Source organism: Echeneis naucrates, chromosome 11 (genome assembly GCF_900963305.1).
Source record: "Echeneis naucrates chromosome 11, fEcheNa1.1, whole genome shotgun sequence".
NCBI classification, from domain to species: domain Eukaryota; kingdom Metazoa; phylum Chordata; class Actinopteri; order Carangiformes; family Echeneidae; genus Echeneis; species Echeneis naucrates.
This window is the reverse complement of record NC_042521.1, coordinates 264,782-280,642: the sequence shown is the minus strand read 5'-3', so window position 1 is coordinate 280,642 and position 15,861 is coordinate 264,782. Positions and strand designations below refer to the sequence as shown.

At 45.6% G+C, this 15,861-nt stretch overlaps 3 protein-coding genes across 3 annotated transcripts; all 3 read left to right on the top strand.

Moving 5' to 3' along the window:
- The first annotated feature begins 250 nt into the window (after positions 1 to 250).
- LOC115051367 (uncharacterized) lies at positions 251 to 1,757 on the top strand. The gene is made up of 5 exons (XM_029514770.1): positions 251 to 370; positions 822 to 967; positions 1,090 to 1,154; positions 1,325 to 1,486; positions 1,561 to 1,757. The coding sequence occupies exons 1-5, from the start codon at positions 251 to 253 to the stop codon at positions 1,755 to 1,757; spliced, it is 690 nt and encodes a 229-aa protein (XP_029370630.1).
- A 1,843-nt stretch (positions 1,758 to 3,600) lies between these two features.
- On the top strand, positions 3,601 to 11,232 carry LOC115051366 (saxitoxin and tetrodotoxin-binding protein 2-like). The gene is made up of 14 exons (XM_029514769.1): positions 3,601 to 4,752; positions 4,842 to 4,984; positions 5,061 to 5,146; positions 5,364 to 5,489; positions 5,578 to 5,697; positions 5,768 to 5,810; positions 8,187 to 8,328; positions 8,421 to 8,569; positions 9,761 to 10,046; positions 10,136 to 10,278; positions 10,355 to 10,440; positions 10,658 to 10,783; positions 10,884 to 11,003; positions 11,074 to 11,232. The coding sequence occupies exons 1-14, from the start codon at positions 4,513 to 4,515 to the stop codon at positions 11,121 to 11,123; spliced, it is 1,860 nt and encodes a 619-aa protein (XP_029370629.1). The 5' UTR covers positions 3,601 to 4,512; the 3' UTR covers positions 11,124 to 11,232.
- A 371-nt stretch (positions 11,233 to 11,603) lies between these two features.
- On the top strand, positions 11,604 to 15,332 carry psmb4 (proteasome 20S subunit beta 4). The gene is made up of 8 exons (XM_029513815.1): positions 11,604 to 11,759; positions 12,990 to 13,116; positions 13,199 to 13,278; positions 13,624 to 13,770; positions 13,872 to 13,953; positions 14,489 to 14,605; positions 14,923 to 15,011; positions 15,176 to 15,332. Exons 1-8 carry the CDS (start codon positions 11,638 to 11,640, stop codon positions 15,186 to 15,188), a joined length of 777 nt encoding a protein of 258 aa, XP_029369675.1. The 5' UTR covers positions 11,604 to 11,637; the 3' UTR covers positions 15,189 to 15,332.
- The last annotated feature ends 529 nt before the right edge of the window (positions 15,333 to 15,861 follow it).

Sequence of the window (15,861 nt, the reverse complement as noted above, 5' to 3'; positions counted from 1 at the left end):
GCAGTTCAACAAATCAGTAAACCATTGCCATGCAATCTACCGCATGAACTTTGAACTGACAATGAGATAAATATTTCTAAGTAAACTCAGGACACCAATGTCAATAATGGAAATGTCCAGAATTGCACTGGTCTGGCCGCAGCAGCTGCTATATAATCTGAAGCTGCCTAGTGTTGTTCTGTCATCACTTTCCTGAGCTGTGCAGAAAAAACTGCAGCTTGAGTTCCTCGTTCTGACCATCTAGAGAATCATGAATTTCTGGTTCAACAGACTCTTCTTGGTCACTGCGTCTTTTCTATGCAGCTCAGCTCTGCCAATCGAAGAATGTCAGCCGCTGGTCACCCCCGTGTCTCTGGCTGACCCCTCCGTGGTAAACCTCTTCTGTTTCCTCTGAATGAAAACAGTGTAGACAGTTTGAAATTCTGCCTGTAATTGACAGTTTAGTGACATAAAGATGGTGTTTCACTGAAATACTGTTCAGCTGGACATCGACTGGATGACGAAAAGATTTCTCAGGACAAATATTCTTTGTTGCTGTGACAGAAATACAAAAGAAGCTTAGAATAAAACGTGTTGCTTTTTTTTTTTGCTATAAAATATCACCAACCCAAGCAGCAGGGACTTTGATTGGTCCTCAAAGCTTCTGCCTATTCAGCTCTGGGAATCAAACATAGACCGGATTGATTTAGAATATAAAACTGTGTATCTTCTGCATAGTCGTTAAAATCCAGAGTACAGAGTGAGACAGAGCCTTCAGCTGAACGGCATGCTGATTTGTGTGTTTGTGAACCGGCACTAACTGATCTCATGTTGATGTCCAGCTGTACGGCAAAATCAATGTCATCGCAGGATACACTGACCACCAGGTCTTCAATGAAATCCTGAAAGTGACCGACAGTTCCTGGTTGAAAATCAGCGAGTCACCAGTTGATCCCAAAAAGCTTGTGATGACAGAGGAGAACAAACTGTGAGTTCACAATAATTTATAACCAGCTGGGAACAAAACATCCTCACTGTTGATGAACCGGACCGCAGACTGATCCGGATCACTTAATGTGAACACTGTTACGGTTTCACCCTTTTGTTCAGGAACGGAAAATGCTTCAGCTCGTCGGTCAACTTTACCATTGAAGGCAACACAGCAGTCACTGAAGGCGAGTCTCACATTCACAGATCTGTTGTTTTTATTTGATAAATCAGGAATAAAAGCTTTCATAGAGTTTGGTCAGATTCATATTCTTCCATTTTCAGCTTTTCTGAAGACAAATGAATAATCAAAGTTTAATTTTTATTATTTTCTTCACAGCATATCTGCCCTCGATAGCTAACATCACCTCAAACTTCAAGGTGCTGCCGAGCTGCGAAGGTTGCCTCGTCCTCAGCGTCAACGTCACCGCTGGAGACATCAGCAAGCTTCTGGGCCTCATGAACATCACCACTCCCATCACTGATGATGAGCTCCATGTCCAAGCTGTGTATCTGATGGGTAAGAAGCCGGACGGAGAGTATCAGCAACTCATTGTCCAGAACTTCCGTTTAACTTGGTCTTCTTTCCTCCAGCCAAAGAATCCACGTTGAAGGACTCCGACCTGGAACATTTCAAGAAGCAGGCAAGCTGCCTGGGCTTCGACAGAGAGCCCGACTACGTGCACGACACCAAGAATGGTGGGTGGTCCTCAGAGCTGCCGCTCAAATACTCATATCAAGACTCTGCTGGTTTTTACCTTCGTCTGTCTCTCCACAGAGTTCTGTCCTGAGGGCGAAAGCGTCAGGCTGTAATAACGCCGCTGTCATCAGAAACAAACATGCCCAACAGAACCATGAAGTAAAGTGACTCAACACCATGTGGCGTTATCTCAGGAGGATGGAAGTGATTTGTCTTGATGAACAGAAACAATAAAGAATACATTTCACAAGCAAATCAAATCAGATTTATTTATAAAGCACCAAATCATAACAAAGTTACATCAACGCACTTTACATATAGAGCAGGTCTGGACCAAAGTCTTTATAAATTTATTTAAAGAGACCAACAGATCCGCCGATGAGCAGGAAAAACTACCTTTAAGAGGCAGAAACCTCAGGCAGAATGAGGGGGGCATCTGTCTTGACCAGTTGGATTGAGAGAGAGAGAGAGGGGTGGGGGCCAAGTTGGGAAGAGAAGGAAGAGATGAGAGCAGGAGGAGGGGATATTCAATACAGGTGGAGCAGGAACATGATGTTGGACGGAGTTCATGAAAATATGGGAGCAGCAGGCGGAGGAAGAATATGGAACAGAGAGAGGTTAGTGGATGGAGAGTGAGAGGAGATTAGTTAGTAAATACAGTACACATGTTTAGAACTGGGAGAGACAGGGATTTGGGAGAAGCGTGGTTATTGGTATGTTGGCGCATGCAGAGGGGAAGGGGAGAGAGAGAGAGAGAGAGAGAGAGATGCTCAGTCCTTCCCCCAGCAGCCTCGGCCTACAGCAGCACAGCTAAAGAGTAGAGGACTTTAACTTTTTAACTATAAACGCTGTCATACAGGAAAGTTTTAAGCCTGGTCTTGAAAGTTACTAAAGAGTCCGCCCCACGGACCGATGCTGGGAGTTGGTTCCATAGAAGAGGAGCCTGATAACTGAACGATCTGCCTCCAGATTTACTCTTGGAGACTCTAGGAACCACAAGTAAACCTCCATCTAGAGAGCGGAGTGGCCTGCTAGGACAGTAAGGAACTATGAGCTCTCTGAGATACGATGGAGCTTGGCCATTAAGAGCTTTATATGTTCAAAGAAGGATTTTGAATTCTACTCTATATTTTACTGGCAGCCAATGAAGAGCAGCTAACACGGGAGAGATATGATCTCTTTTCCTAGTTCCTGTTAATATTCGTGCAGCAGCGTTCTGAATTAACTGAAGGCCTTTTAGAGATTTGTTTGGACATCCAGATAGTAATGAGTTACAGTAGTCCAGCCTAGAAGTTATAAATGCATGGAGCAGTTTTTCTGCTTCATCCTGAGAAAGGATGTTTCTGATTTTCCTAAAGACTAAACTTTATTAAAAGGAAGAATGAAGAAAAAAACATTAAGCAGCTAAATCTAACTGTCTTGACTATTACAGAGTAAAATCTGCTAGAGGAGGGAAAAAACACAATGGTAAAGTTTCAAGCAACAAAAGGCAGAAAGATTTAACTTTTCAACAATTACCTTAATTATAACGCAGCTACATTTTTTGTAATTATGGACACTGAATGAAGTCAATTTTTCACCTTTACCTCAACATGAAAGTTGAAAGACATTGAAAAGTATTCTTTGAATTGAATTTGATGGTTACATTTGGAAGCCTCGATGAGTTGGTTTCACATGATAAACCCTGAAACGCATCGACAGTCAGTTTCTACATTACATCACCAACAGGCTGCAGCCATTTTGGATTTTTAGCTAATTTAGCAACAGAGTCTGAAAAACATCACATGATCAGTGATTTGAGTGAATGTGATGCTGCCACATGGCGCCAAAGCTTCAAAACCTGAGAAGTTTAAATAATTGAAACTGGCAAAAACAGAGAGCTGCTGGGCCTGAAGTGGTCCTTATGACATTTGACTCAAGACTCTATGTTTATTTATGATGGAGAAGGAGAGAATCTCCTGATGGATGAGCTGCCTCTGTCTCAGTCTGATCTCAGTTCAGCAGCTGCTAACAAGGCCATCCGATCAGAACCAGAACACATCTGTCAGCATCTCTTGTTGCTAGGCGACATCAGGGCCGTAGTGATGCCGATAGGCGGTAAGGAAAATTCCTCATTAGGTAGGAGATGATGTGGATGGAAATCAAGTCAATAAACTACATGGTTAATTTCTGAAGTGCTGAGAAAATCATCCCCTAAAATAAACAGAAACAGTGAAGAAGAAACTTTATCAACAGACTCAGTAAAAAGCTGTTCAGACCTGAAAAGCTTTCATCAGCATGTTTCTCAGGAGTCAAAGTCTACCTGTGTGTTGGCAGTTATATTTGTCCGTGGGGGTTTTAGCCCCGTGTCCTGGTTCATGGAAAACATCCAGCATGATGATCTATGGAACCAGGACGTGGGGTTAAAACTCCCACTTACAAATATAACTGCCAACAGACAGGTAGACTGCTCTGTTTGAAACCAATAGATAAATAATAAAGACCCGAACCTTCTCATTATATCTGCTGACAATTCAGTGCAGCAAACAGAAAATATTGTTCCTGATAAAGCTGAAACTGTTGAATACAATCAATTAATTCATTCATCTTCTACCTCTGATCTGTTTCCGGGTCACGGGGGGTTCTGGAGCCAATCCCAGCTCACACTGGGTGAGGGGTGGGGTCACCCTGGACAGTCTGCAATCCATCACAGGACCTCTTCGTTTCTCAGAATAATGATGGAGGTTGACTCTAAAACTTCATCGACAATAAACACAAACTGAAGAAGCAGTGGGGGCAGCGTCAGTGTGTGAAGGATCAGGGCAATAGCACAGTGGGCACACGGACACAAACACAACCAAAAGTTGATGATGCAGGGCCTGGGGGTGGGGGCAGACAGTATAACTTTCCCAGCTCTGCTCTCTGGCTCCACTTTCCTGGCAGAGCTTAGACGGTGCTTCAGGTTTGTTCTCAGCAGGATGTGTTGCATGATCAAGCAGGCAGTGCTGCTGCTGCTGCTGGCAGCGGCCGTCAGCTCCCAGACTGTCCCGGCCCCCCAAGACTGCGAGAATGCAAAGAAAATGCTGCCGTCCAAAGACCTGCACACGGTGAGTCTGCTCCTGACATGTTCTGCATTCATCCTGGACTGGGTCGGTGTCAGGATCCTAAGTCTGTCTGTCTGTCTGACCCCCCGCAGCTTTTGGGGGACTGGGTTCTGGTCTGGGCCATTTCTGACAAACTCCAAGGCTGGGACCTGCTAGCCAACATTTCCAGCACCCATATCCAGTTCCAGCTGCATGACAACAAAACCCTGACGTTAATCGAGAGGAACAAGCACATGTGAGTTCATGCTGACTGCAGCAACATCGTGACTGACATCATCACTGACATCATGTCCATGTTGTGTTTGTTCCAGCGATGGATGTGTTACCTACAAGGTCAACTTCACGATGCCCTCTGAGCCCTCCGACGAGCACATTCCCCTGCACAGCACCGCCATCAGTGAGACACACACAGACTGACCTCCAGAACAGGAAGGGGGAACAACAAAATGTCAATTAAGTTTTAATTTCGATTAAGATTAAATTTCCGTAACGCTCAAAGGTTAGAGATCTGGTGCCAGTGAAGTTCAGTGGAGGTTAATGTAACAGGTAGAGAAGTGACAGGGCTGTTGTATCGTTGTCATGTTTGTAATAGCGTGTGTGTGTTTGTGTGTTAGCGGAGGAGAAGGATGGAGTTGTTCGGCCCTATAATAAGCCTGGGGTGGTGGACGTGTATGAGAGCTGCGCTGACTGTCTGACTGTCGTCTACAAAGAGAGCGAAGCACAATTCCTGATGAACTACAGTAAACAGACAAACACACACACACACACACACACACACACACACACACAGGTGCACACGTTTTGATTAGGTGTGTTTGTGTGAGTCAGGGAGGGAGGGGCACCACTCCGACGTAGAGCAGCTGACCGCCACCCACGCCCACTACAGGAAGCAGGCAGAGTGTCTGGGATTCACTCATGAAAAGACCTTCATCTACGACGGAGTGTCAGGTGAGTGACTCCGCCCACTATGAGGCATCATCGTCAGCTGACACCAACTGAACGACTCTCCTCCCCTCAGATTTCTGTCATGAGAAAGCATCTCCAGAGGTGAAACAGGAGGAGTCCTGAGTGATGACCGTCCAGCCAGCCAGGGAACCAGGAAGTGTTCGGGTGTAGGAGTGAAGTCATCAACCAATAAAAAGAAAAGCTGAAGCCTGACTGTGTGTTTATCTTACAACAGCCGTATTTGGGGGGGAGGGGCGCTGAGGAGGAGTCAGGGCTGTCTCTAATCCTGATTGGGCGGTTACCTGCCCCAACCCCTCCCTTCCTCTCTGGTCTGTTTCCCTCTAAATGAGCATCATGTTGTGTTGAAGACTGAGACCAGAAACTCATCAGGGAGGAGGAGGGACATTTTCCCATATACTTCAATATGAGGGAGGAGGAGGGACATTTTCCCATAGAATTCAATATAAGTGGGGGAGCAGGGACATTTTCCCATAGGCTTCAATATAAGGGAGGAGGAGAGACATTTTTCCATAGACTTCAATATAAGCGGGGGAGGAGGGACATTTTCCCATAGACTTCAATATAAGGGAGGAGGAGGGACATTTTCCCATAGACTTCAATATAAGGGGGGGGGGGGGGGGGGGTGGACAATTACCTCTTTAAAACAGCCCGAGTATCAAAGTGTTTGCTCGATACAAACACTTTCTTCAGCTTCGAGTTTGTTGAAGGTTTCGGTTTTCAGCATTATTAAATCCGCCTTTAATTGTGTGGATCGATCGATAAATAGCCAAGAACCAGATGAAAGGCTGCTGTCACTTAATCAAAGCGTGGCCAAGTTCAGAATCCAAACCACAGACGCTGCTTCGTTAGTTACATTACGTTGCTGGCACCATTGGTGTTGTTACATCAGCAGCCTGCAGGCCAGTTTGGTCTACATTCAAAAAAACACACAAAAAAATCCAAAAACGTGTTGACAAAAAACTGATGTTTGCTTTTTAACTTCAGCACGAAATCGCCATAGTAACAGAGGAGGGCGTGGAGATCATCGGCCCTCTGTCATCTGAAACCAACTGGGACATCGCTCATATGGTCAGGTAGGGTCAGAGGTCGGAAGTTGGAGGAGGAGGCTCTGGACCAGCTCACTGCTGCTGTGAAACTGGCTCTTCAAAAATTATCATTCAGATTTACTGACAGTTTGTCAGGGTGCGTGATTCCTCTGGTGTCACTTTGTGTTGACTCGATATCTCTGTCTCTGCAGCGGCTTTGAGTGAAGACAAGCTGTGACTGATGAAACCTCGCTGAGCTGCATCACAGACTAACCGCTCTTAGGAAACATGTCTATTCCACTAGTTTTTTCAGATATTCAGTGTCTCTTTTGTATAATGGAAAATAAATGTCATCAATACAAAGTGATGGTTTCTGGTCTTTCCTGTATTTAGATGTAGTGTTGAAAATGTCAAAAAAAGACATTTCTGCCCAGTGAATAACACACTTCATATTTTAGTTCACCAACTATTCAAAAAGTGATTGTTTTCATGTGTTCACATTTTGGAAACAAAAGTACTCACTTAACATCATATGTTTGTTTAATTGATCATATTAGGTGGCAGCTTCCTATCAGAGTATATCTTCACCCAAGAGATTTTAGACTAAATGTATGTTTTGGTCAAGAATACGACCGTATACATGTAAAGCTTTGGCTTTTTGGCAGCAAAATACTCCCATCAGAGTCTCTGTAGCCTCTGTGTCTTTCTGAACCGGATAATCCTGCAACATAAAGAAACGTTTAATACATAATTTAATATTTTGTGAAGCGCTTATCACTTTCATTGTCTGAACAACCGGCTGTTGCTAGGCAGATTTCACCTGATGATTTCATCTGTTTTGTAACTGGGCAGACCAGGATATTGCATGCAATCAGAAAATTCCCTGTCAGAAAAATAATTCTGCTGTACCAATGGAATTCCACTCACATTTGGTATCCGGGTGGATTAGCGACAGCGCACCAATAGCAGTAGACGTCAGCTTTGTAGTCAGGCAGACATAACGAAGTTGTCCAATCACAAAAAAATCTGTAAGGGGATTTTTGCTGTATCTTGGCTCAGGTACTTTCTTTTTCTTTTTAAAAATAATTACTCAAAAGCGGCCGACCGAACAGATGACATGTTAATAACAGAATAAATTGACCATCAGAGAGAATTATTCTGAAATTAAAAACAGCGTCTTAAAATATATTTAAAGGGTGTTTCGGGGCTTGATAGCTAACGCTATCTGTTAGCAACTGGCTAGGCTAGCTAGCTGGGAGCTTGTAGCTAGCTACGTCGGAGCGCGGCTAACATCGGCGTCAGCTGGACCGCCGTGTATCGGTCCGGTGAGCCCGGTTCCCTCCGGTGTCAGAACCACCAACGGTTCTGTCCGTGATTTCAGCAGCTGACGGGTCGAGCTGTCGCGGTCTCGGGCAGCTAATGCAGCGGGTGTTTGCTGTCCGTTAGCCGGCTAACTGGCAGCAGTGATGTCGGTGGATGTCGGACTCATGCCGGTCAGCACCGGGAGCTCACCGGCACACTGCGGCCGCTCACACCTTCACAAGTACCGGTGTCGATGTCGGGGGAGGGCGGTGACGGTGGCCGCCGTGTACCGCAGGAGCATGCAACCTGTTCCGGCTGTTGGAGCAGCCTCCAGCGGCACCATGACAGCCGGCATGTGTCCCCTCCACCGAACTGAAGCCTGAGCTGAACCCGGGGGATGGAGGGGGCAGCTCCGGCGCTGCAGGACGGGCTGCCTGTCGCCTGTCTGCGGTCACCCGGGGTCAGTCCGGTCCGCTGGCTGGAAAAGTGTCAAACATCCTGAGTCGGCGGTTTTTGTCACACGCTGGGTGTTTCCTGAGCTGCTGTGACAGAAACAGCTCGGGATGTGTCTGTCAGTGATTTAAATATAAAGCAGACTAACAGGCCCAGTGTCAGGCTGTCACTTCGTGTTCAGCTCTGTGAATTGTGGTCATTTTGTTTGGTTTTTGTCTCTTTGCTGTCATCGGTGTCTGTGTTTTGCCTCTGCGGTTGTTTTGGTGTTTGTTGTCTCTGACCTGAGCTGTGTGACAGTCAGTTTCTACATTACATCACCAACAGACTGCAGCCATTTTGGATTGTTAGCTAATTTAGCAACAGAGTCTGAAAAACATCATTATTATTTTATTATTTATTTATGATGGAGAAGGAGAGAATCTCCTGATGGATGAGCTGCCTCTGTCTCAGTCTGATCTCAGTTCAGCAGCTGCTAACAAGGCCATCCGATCAGAACCAGAACACATCTGTCAGCATCTCTTGTTGCTAGGCGACATCAGGGCCGTAGTGATGCCGATAGGCGGTAAGGAAAATTCCTCATTAGGTAGGAGATGATGTGGATGGAAATCAAGTCAATAAACTACATGGTTAATTTCTGAAGTGCTGAGAAAATCATCCCCTAAAATAAACAGAAACAGTGAAGAAGAAACTTTATCAACAGACTCAGTAAAAAGCTGTTCAGACCTGAAAAGCTTTCATCAGCATGTTTCTCAGGAGTCAAAGTCTACCTGTGTGTTGGCAGTTATATTTGTCCGTGGGGGTTTTAGCCCCGTGTCCTGGTTCATGGAAAACATCCAGCATGATGATCTATGGAACCAGGACGTGGGGTTAAAACTCCCACTTACAAATATAACTGCCAACAGACAGGTAGACTGCTCTGTTTGAAACCAATAGATAAATAATAAAGACCCGAACCTTCTCATTATATCTGCTGACAATTCAGTGCAGCAAACAGAAAATATTGTTCCTGATAAAGCTGAAACTGTTGAATACAATCAATTAATTCATTCATCTTCTACCTCTGATCTGTTTCCGGGTCATGGGGGGTTCTGGAGCCAATCCCAGCTCACACTGGGTGAGGGGTGGGGTCACCCTGGACAGTCTGCAATCCATCACAGGACCTCTTCGTTTCTCAGAATAATGATGGAGGTTGACTCTAAAACTTCATCGACAATAAACACAAACTGAAGAAGCAGTGGGGGCAGCGTCAGTGTGTGAAGGATCAGGGCAATAGCACAGTGGGCACACGGACACAAACACAACCAAAAGTTGATGATGCAGGGCCTGGGGGTGGGGGCAGACAGTATAACTTTCCCAGCTCTGCTCTCTGGCTCCACTTTCCTGGCAGAGCTTAGACGGTGCTTCAGGTTTGTTCTCAGCAGGATGTGTTGCATGATCAAGCAGGCAGTGCTGCTGCTGCTGCTGGCAGCGGCCGTCAGCTCCCAGACTGTCCCGGCCCCCCAAGACTGCGAGAATGCAAAGAAAATGCTGCCGTCCAAAGACCTGCACACGGTGAGTCTGCTCCTGACATGTTCTGCATTCATCCTGGACTGGGTCGGTGTCAGGATCCTAAGTGTGTCTGTCTGTCTGACCCCCCGCAGCTTTTGGGGGACTGGGTTCTGGTCTGGGCCATTTCTGACAAACTCCAAGACTGGGACCTGCTGGTCAACATTTCCAGCACCCATATCCAGTTCCAGCTGCATGACAACAAAACCCTGACGTTAATCGAGAGGAACAACTACATGTGAGTTCATGCTGACTGCAGCAACATCGTGACTGACATCATCACTGACATCATGTCCATGTTGTGTTTGTTCCAGCGATGGATGTGCTACGTTAATGGTCAACTTCACGATGCCCTCTGAGCCCTCCGACGAGCACATTCCCCTGCACAGCACCGCCATCAGTGAGACACACACAGACTGACCTCCAGAACAGGAAGGGGGAACAACAAAATGTCAATTAAGTTTTAATTTCGATTAAGATTAAATTTCTGTAAAACTCAAATGTTAGAGATCTGGTGCCAGTGAAGTTCAGTGGAGGTTAATGTAACAGGTAGAGAAGTGACAGGGCTGTTGTATCGTTGTCATGTTTGTAATAGCGTGTGTGTGTTTGTGTGTTAGCGGAGGAGAAGGATGGAGTTGTTCGGCCTTATAATGATCCTTGGGTGATGGACGTGTATGAGAGCTGCTCTGACTGTCTGACTGTCGTCTACAAAGAGAGCGAAGCACAATTCCTGATGAACTACAGTAAACAGACAAACACACACACACACACACACACACACACACACACACACACACACACACAGGTGCACACGTTTTGATTAGGTGTGTTTGTGTGAGTCAGGGAGGGAGGGGCACCACTCCGACGTAGAGCAGCTGACCGCCACCCACGCCCACTACAGGAAGCAGGCAGAGTGTCTGGGATTCACTCATGAAAAGACCTTCATCTACGACGGAGTGTCAGGTGAGTGACTCCGCCCACTATGAGGCATCATCGTCAGCTGACACCAACTGAACGACTCTCCTCCCCTCAGATTTCTGTCATGAGAAAGCATCTCCAGAGGTGAAACAGGAGGAGTCCTGAGTGATGACCGTCCAGCCAGCCAGGGAACCAGGAAGTGTTCGGGTGTAGGAGTGAAGTCATCAACCAATAAAAAGAAAAGCTGAAGCCTGACTGTGTGTTTATCTTACAAAAACCGTATTTGGGGGGGAGGGGCGCTGAGGAGGAGTCAGGGCTGTCTCTAATCCTGATTGGGCGGTTACTTGCCCCAACCCCTCCCTTCCTCTCTGGTCTGTTTCCCTCTAAATGAGCATCATGTTGTGTTGAAGACTGAGACCAGAAACTCATCAGGGAGGAGGAGGGACATTTTCCCATAGACTTCAATATAAGGGAGGAGGAGAGACATTTTTCCATAGACTTCAATATAAGCGGGGGAGGAGGGACATTTTCCCATAGACTTCAAGTTTACAGACTCGGGTCTGTTGGTACCTGCAGTTTTTGGTCTCGACAGCAGGGGGCGATAAAACCCCGCCCACTCCATGACGTCGAGGTGACTTGTGAAGAAAACGCTGTGTCGTCACTTCCTCAGATTTTCAACATGGAGTCCGTTTTGAAGCTGAGTTTCTGGGAAGACGGACCGAAGCCGGGACAGTTCTACACTTTCCCCGGCGGCAGCAGCAGTGGTCCGGGCACATCATGCGGGCCGATCCGACACACACTGTGAGTAAGCCGCTCCCGGACCCGGACCTGGAGATCCGCAGTCGGTTTCGTTTTGAGCTCCGCCGCGGTGCTGTATCATCATGGAGGCAGCTAGCTGATGCTAAGCTAGCAGAAGGGTGACTCCGGCTGTGACACACGGAGAAGTTCGAATAATTCCACTCACTCAGAAATGAACAGAAGTTATTTTAAAGATTGAAACACACCGACTGGCCGGTTTGTTCCCGCTCTGCTGACTAATGCTAGCTGCTACTGTTAGCTTCTGCGGCTGCCTCGTATTCATCTCAGTTTCTGGAGCAGAGAGCTCGTTTGGACTCATTTACAGCTCAAATTCGCTGACTCACGTTAACGTTTCTGAACTCGGTCAAAACCTTAAATAAAAAAATGAAACGGAACTTTGAGTTATTGGTGGATCGTTGATGGGGAATTACAACAGAAGCATGTAAAGTTGAACTCAATTACCTCTTTAAAACAGCCCGAGTATCAAAGTGTTTGCTCGATACAAACACTTTCTTCAGCTTCGAGTTTGTTGAAGGTTTCGGTTTTCAGCATTATTAAATCCGCCTTTAATTGTGTGGATCGATCGATAAATAGCCAAGAACCAGATGAAAGGCTGCTGTCACTTAATCAAAGCGTGGCCAAGTTCAGAATCCAAACCACAGACGCTGCTTCGTTAGTTACATTACGTTGCTGGCACCATTGGTGTTGTTACATCAGCAGCCTGCAGGCCAGTTTGGTCTACATTCAAAAACACACACGAAAAAAATCCAAAAACGTCTTCAGTTTTTTACAACCATCAATCTACAAACGTCACATCACCATCACTTTATATTGAAATGAAAATCTAATTTCAGACAAAGATCGTTGAAACAGGAATCAAAGAATAATCAGCTGAATAAGTTTGACATAAATAAGACCTGGTTAATAAGTCGTGCGTAATATAATAGTGATGAAGGGGAGAATAGACCTTGACAGCAGTGTGTGTGAGTCAGCTGCTCTGTATCATTCTTCTGTACATGTAGAAATAGATAAGTCACAGCCTGACTTTTTTAAACATCATCTAGCTGTGAGGTCACTAAATATTGATTTGATGGTAATAATGATGAGTCAGTGTTGCCTGGCAACGGAGATGAGAGTGAGTTCTGAGGTCTGCCAGAAACCTTCATTCTGAAAACATCCCATCTTATCCTCTTACTGTCAGATCTGACACAGACTTGTCTTCTCCTCCTGCAGAAACCCAATGGTCACTGGGACGTCGGTGCTTGGCGTGAAGTTCACTGGTGGCGTCATCATTGCGGCGGACATGTTGGGTTCATACGGCTCTCTGGCTCGTTTCAGGAACATCTCCCGCCTCATGAAGGTGATGGGGAATGTTGACACATGAGCTGTGTTTTAAGGATTAGCGTGCCCTGACCTGAACTGAACAGCTTTTCGTTTTTCAGGTAAACAACACCACCATCCTGGGAGCCTCTGGGGACTACGCCGACTACCAGTACCTGAAGCAGGTCATCGAACAGATGGTGTAAGCAAATATGTGGTTTGATGTTAGAAAACCCACAGAAAGTGTCTCCTACTGTATCATCAGCGGGTCTTTGAAGCATTCTTTGGTTATTCTGGCTAACAGGGTTTTTATGTAGATAATAAACATTTTCGATATGTGTTTTTAGTTTGTTCCTGTTTTCTGAGCTTCTCTTCTTGATTACAAAGAAGAGTCTTTCCAAGTCAAAGAGAACCAGCTGATTCTGAATATGAGACTTGCAGACAAATTTAAAAATAAAACCAGAACAAAACACTGAATGTTGCTGTAAGAAGGTCAAAGATGAACTGGTGACCCCTGCAGAAATTTTGTGGTGGTTGTCTCCTTCAGGATTGATGAGGAGCTGCTGGGTGACGGTCACAGCTATAGCCCAAAGGCAGTCCACTCCTGGCTTACCAGAGTGATGTACAACCGTCGCAGTCGGATGAACCCTCTATGGAACACAGTGGTGATCGGAGGCTTCTATAATGGAGAGAGGTCAGAGCTCAGACTGGTCCAAATGGCCCCTAAGAGCTGCAGGTCTCACCTCTGATCGAGATCATAATCACTAACCAGTCCATTATCTTTCGTCTCTCTAGTTTCCTCGGGTATGTGGACAAGCTGGGCGTGGCCTACGAGGCTCCCACAGTGGCCACAGGCTTTGGAGCATACCTGGCACAGGTAACAAGTTCTCTTTGTGGACTAAAGCTTGGGTCTACTCTCTCATTGCTGTCCGCATCATATCTGGTCTCATCAGATAGTTATAATAGAACTGGTTAGGGCTCAGGGGGACTTGGTCAACCTTAACCTGATGAGGATGGTCTGCAGGTTGGCCCATAGTGGAGATGACTGAGTCTGAGTCAAGTTGTGGTCTCTGGTCACATTAATGAATTATTGTGTGAGAGTGTCGACCAGTTGTTGTCCTCAAAAGGAAATGCAGACAATGACGTTAACAGAAGAGAGTAAAACAGTGAACAAAGTGGGATAATGAACTGAGAATCTGTGTTTATTTAATTGGTCAACTGAGAAAAACCAAGAGAAATCTGCTTTCTCCAAAAGAAACCTGATGCCTATTAAACACAAGTAACTTGAAAAATGACCACCTGCCCTCCTGATGGGTGTACCTGCTGAATCAGCTGCTGGATGGCAGTGTAATAAGCCTTGTTGCAGAAGGGGGGAGAGGAAGTTACTGACAGAACTGTCTGTTTGTGTGCAGCCTCTGATGAGGGAGGTGGTGGAGAACAAAGTGGAGATCACGAAACAGGAGGCTCGGGACCTGGTGGAGCGCTGCCTCAAAGTGCTGTACTATAGAGACGCTCGCTCATACAACAGGGTGAGTCCAGGACCTCTAAGACCGGGTCCAGGTCTGTTCCACAGTCCCTGTTGACCCAGCAGGTCCTTTGTCCAATTTTGAACCTTGATCTTCACTGCTGTGATCAGCTGTTCTGCTGGGACATCACTGGTGGGCGTGGTTAAAGGTGCAACAGAGCACATGTTGGATCACACCCATGAGTGATGCATGCGGTCTTCAACCTCAGCCTGGGTTTAGGATCCTGAGAGTTTTTCATGAATACATTAAAACAGACAACATGACATCAACTTTACCTGTTACATGTTGACACAAAACTGATGTTTGCTTTTTAACTTCAGCACGAAATCGCCATAGTAACAGAGGAGGGCGTGGAGATCATCGGCCCTCTGTCATCTGAAACCAACTGGGACATCGCTCATATGGTCAGGTAGGGTCAGAGGTCGGAAGTTGGAGGAGGAGGCTCTGGACCAGCTCACTGCTGCTGTGAAACTGGCTCTTCAAAAATTATCATTCAGATTTACTGACAGTTTGTCAGGGTGCGTGATTCCTCTGGTGTCACTTTGTGTTGACTCGATATCTCTGTCTCTGCAGCGGCTTTGAGTGAAGACAAGCTGTGACTGATGAAACCTCGCTGAGCTGCATCACAGACTAACCGCTCTTAGGAAACATGTCTATTCCACTAGTTTTTTCAGATATTCAGTGTCTCTTTTGTATAATGGAAAATAAATGTCATCAATACAAGGTGATGGTTTCTGGTCTTTCCTGTATTTAGATGTAGTGTTGAAAATGTAAAAAAAAGACATTTCTGCCCAGTGAATAACACACTTCATATTTTAGTTCACCAACTATTCAAAAAGTGATTGTTTTCATGTGTTCACATTTTGGAAACAAAAGTACTCACTTAACATCATATGTTTGTTTAATTGATCATATTAGGTGGCAGCTTCCTATCAGAGTATATCTTCACCCAAGAGATTTTAGACTAAATGTATGTTTTGGTCAAGAATACGACCGTATACATGTAAAGCTTTGGCTTTTTGGCAGCAAAATACTCCCATCAGAGTCTCTGTAGCCTCTGTGTCTTTCTGAACCGGATAATCCTGCAACATAAAGAAACGTTTAATACATAATTTAATATTTTGTGAAGCGCTTATCACTTTCATTGTCTGAACAACCGGCTGTTGCTAGGCAGATTTCACCTGATGATTTCATCTGTTTTGTAACTGGGCAGACCAGGATATTGCATGCAATCAGAAAATTCCCTGTCAGAAAAATAA

Coding starts and splice junctions, on each gene's coding strand:
- psmb4 (XM_029513815.1), top strand. CDS start 11,638: ATGGAGTCCGTTTTGAAGCTGAGTTTCTGGGAAGACGGACCGAAGCCG. Junction 13,279..13,623: donor CAGGTCATCGAACAGATGGT/GTAAGCAAATAT, acceptor TGTCTCCTTCAG/GATTGATGAGGAGCTGCTGG. Junction 13,771..13,871: donor GGCTTCTATAATGGAGAGAG/GTCAGAGCTCAG, acceptor TCGTCTCTCTAG/TTTCCTCGGGTATGTGGACA.
- LOC115051366 (XM_029514769.1), top strand. CDS start 4,513: ATGATGCAGGGCCTGGGGGTGGGGGCAGACAGTATAACTTTCCCAGCT. Junction 4,753..4,841: donor CGTCCAAAGACCTGCACACG/GTGAGTCTGCTC, acceptor GACCCCCCGCAG/CTTTTGGGGGACTGGGTTCT. Junction 8,570..9,760: donor CGGTTTTTGTCACACGCTGG/GTGTTTCCTGAG, acceptor GTGAAGGATCAG/GGCAATAGCACAGTGGGCAC.
- LOC115051367 (XM_029514770.1), top strand. CDS start 251: ATGAATTTCTGGTTCAACAGACTCTTCTTGGTCACTGCGTCTTTTCTA. Junction 1,155..1,324: donor CAACACAGCAGTCACTGAAG/GCGAGTCTCACA, acceptor TGCCCTCGATAG/CTAACATCACCTCAAACTTC. Junction 1,487..1,560: donor CCAAGCTGTGTATCTGATGG/GTAAGAAGCCGG, acceptor TCTTTCCTCCAG/CCAAAGAATCCACGTTGAAG.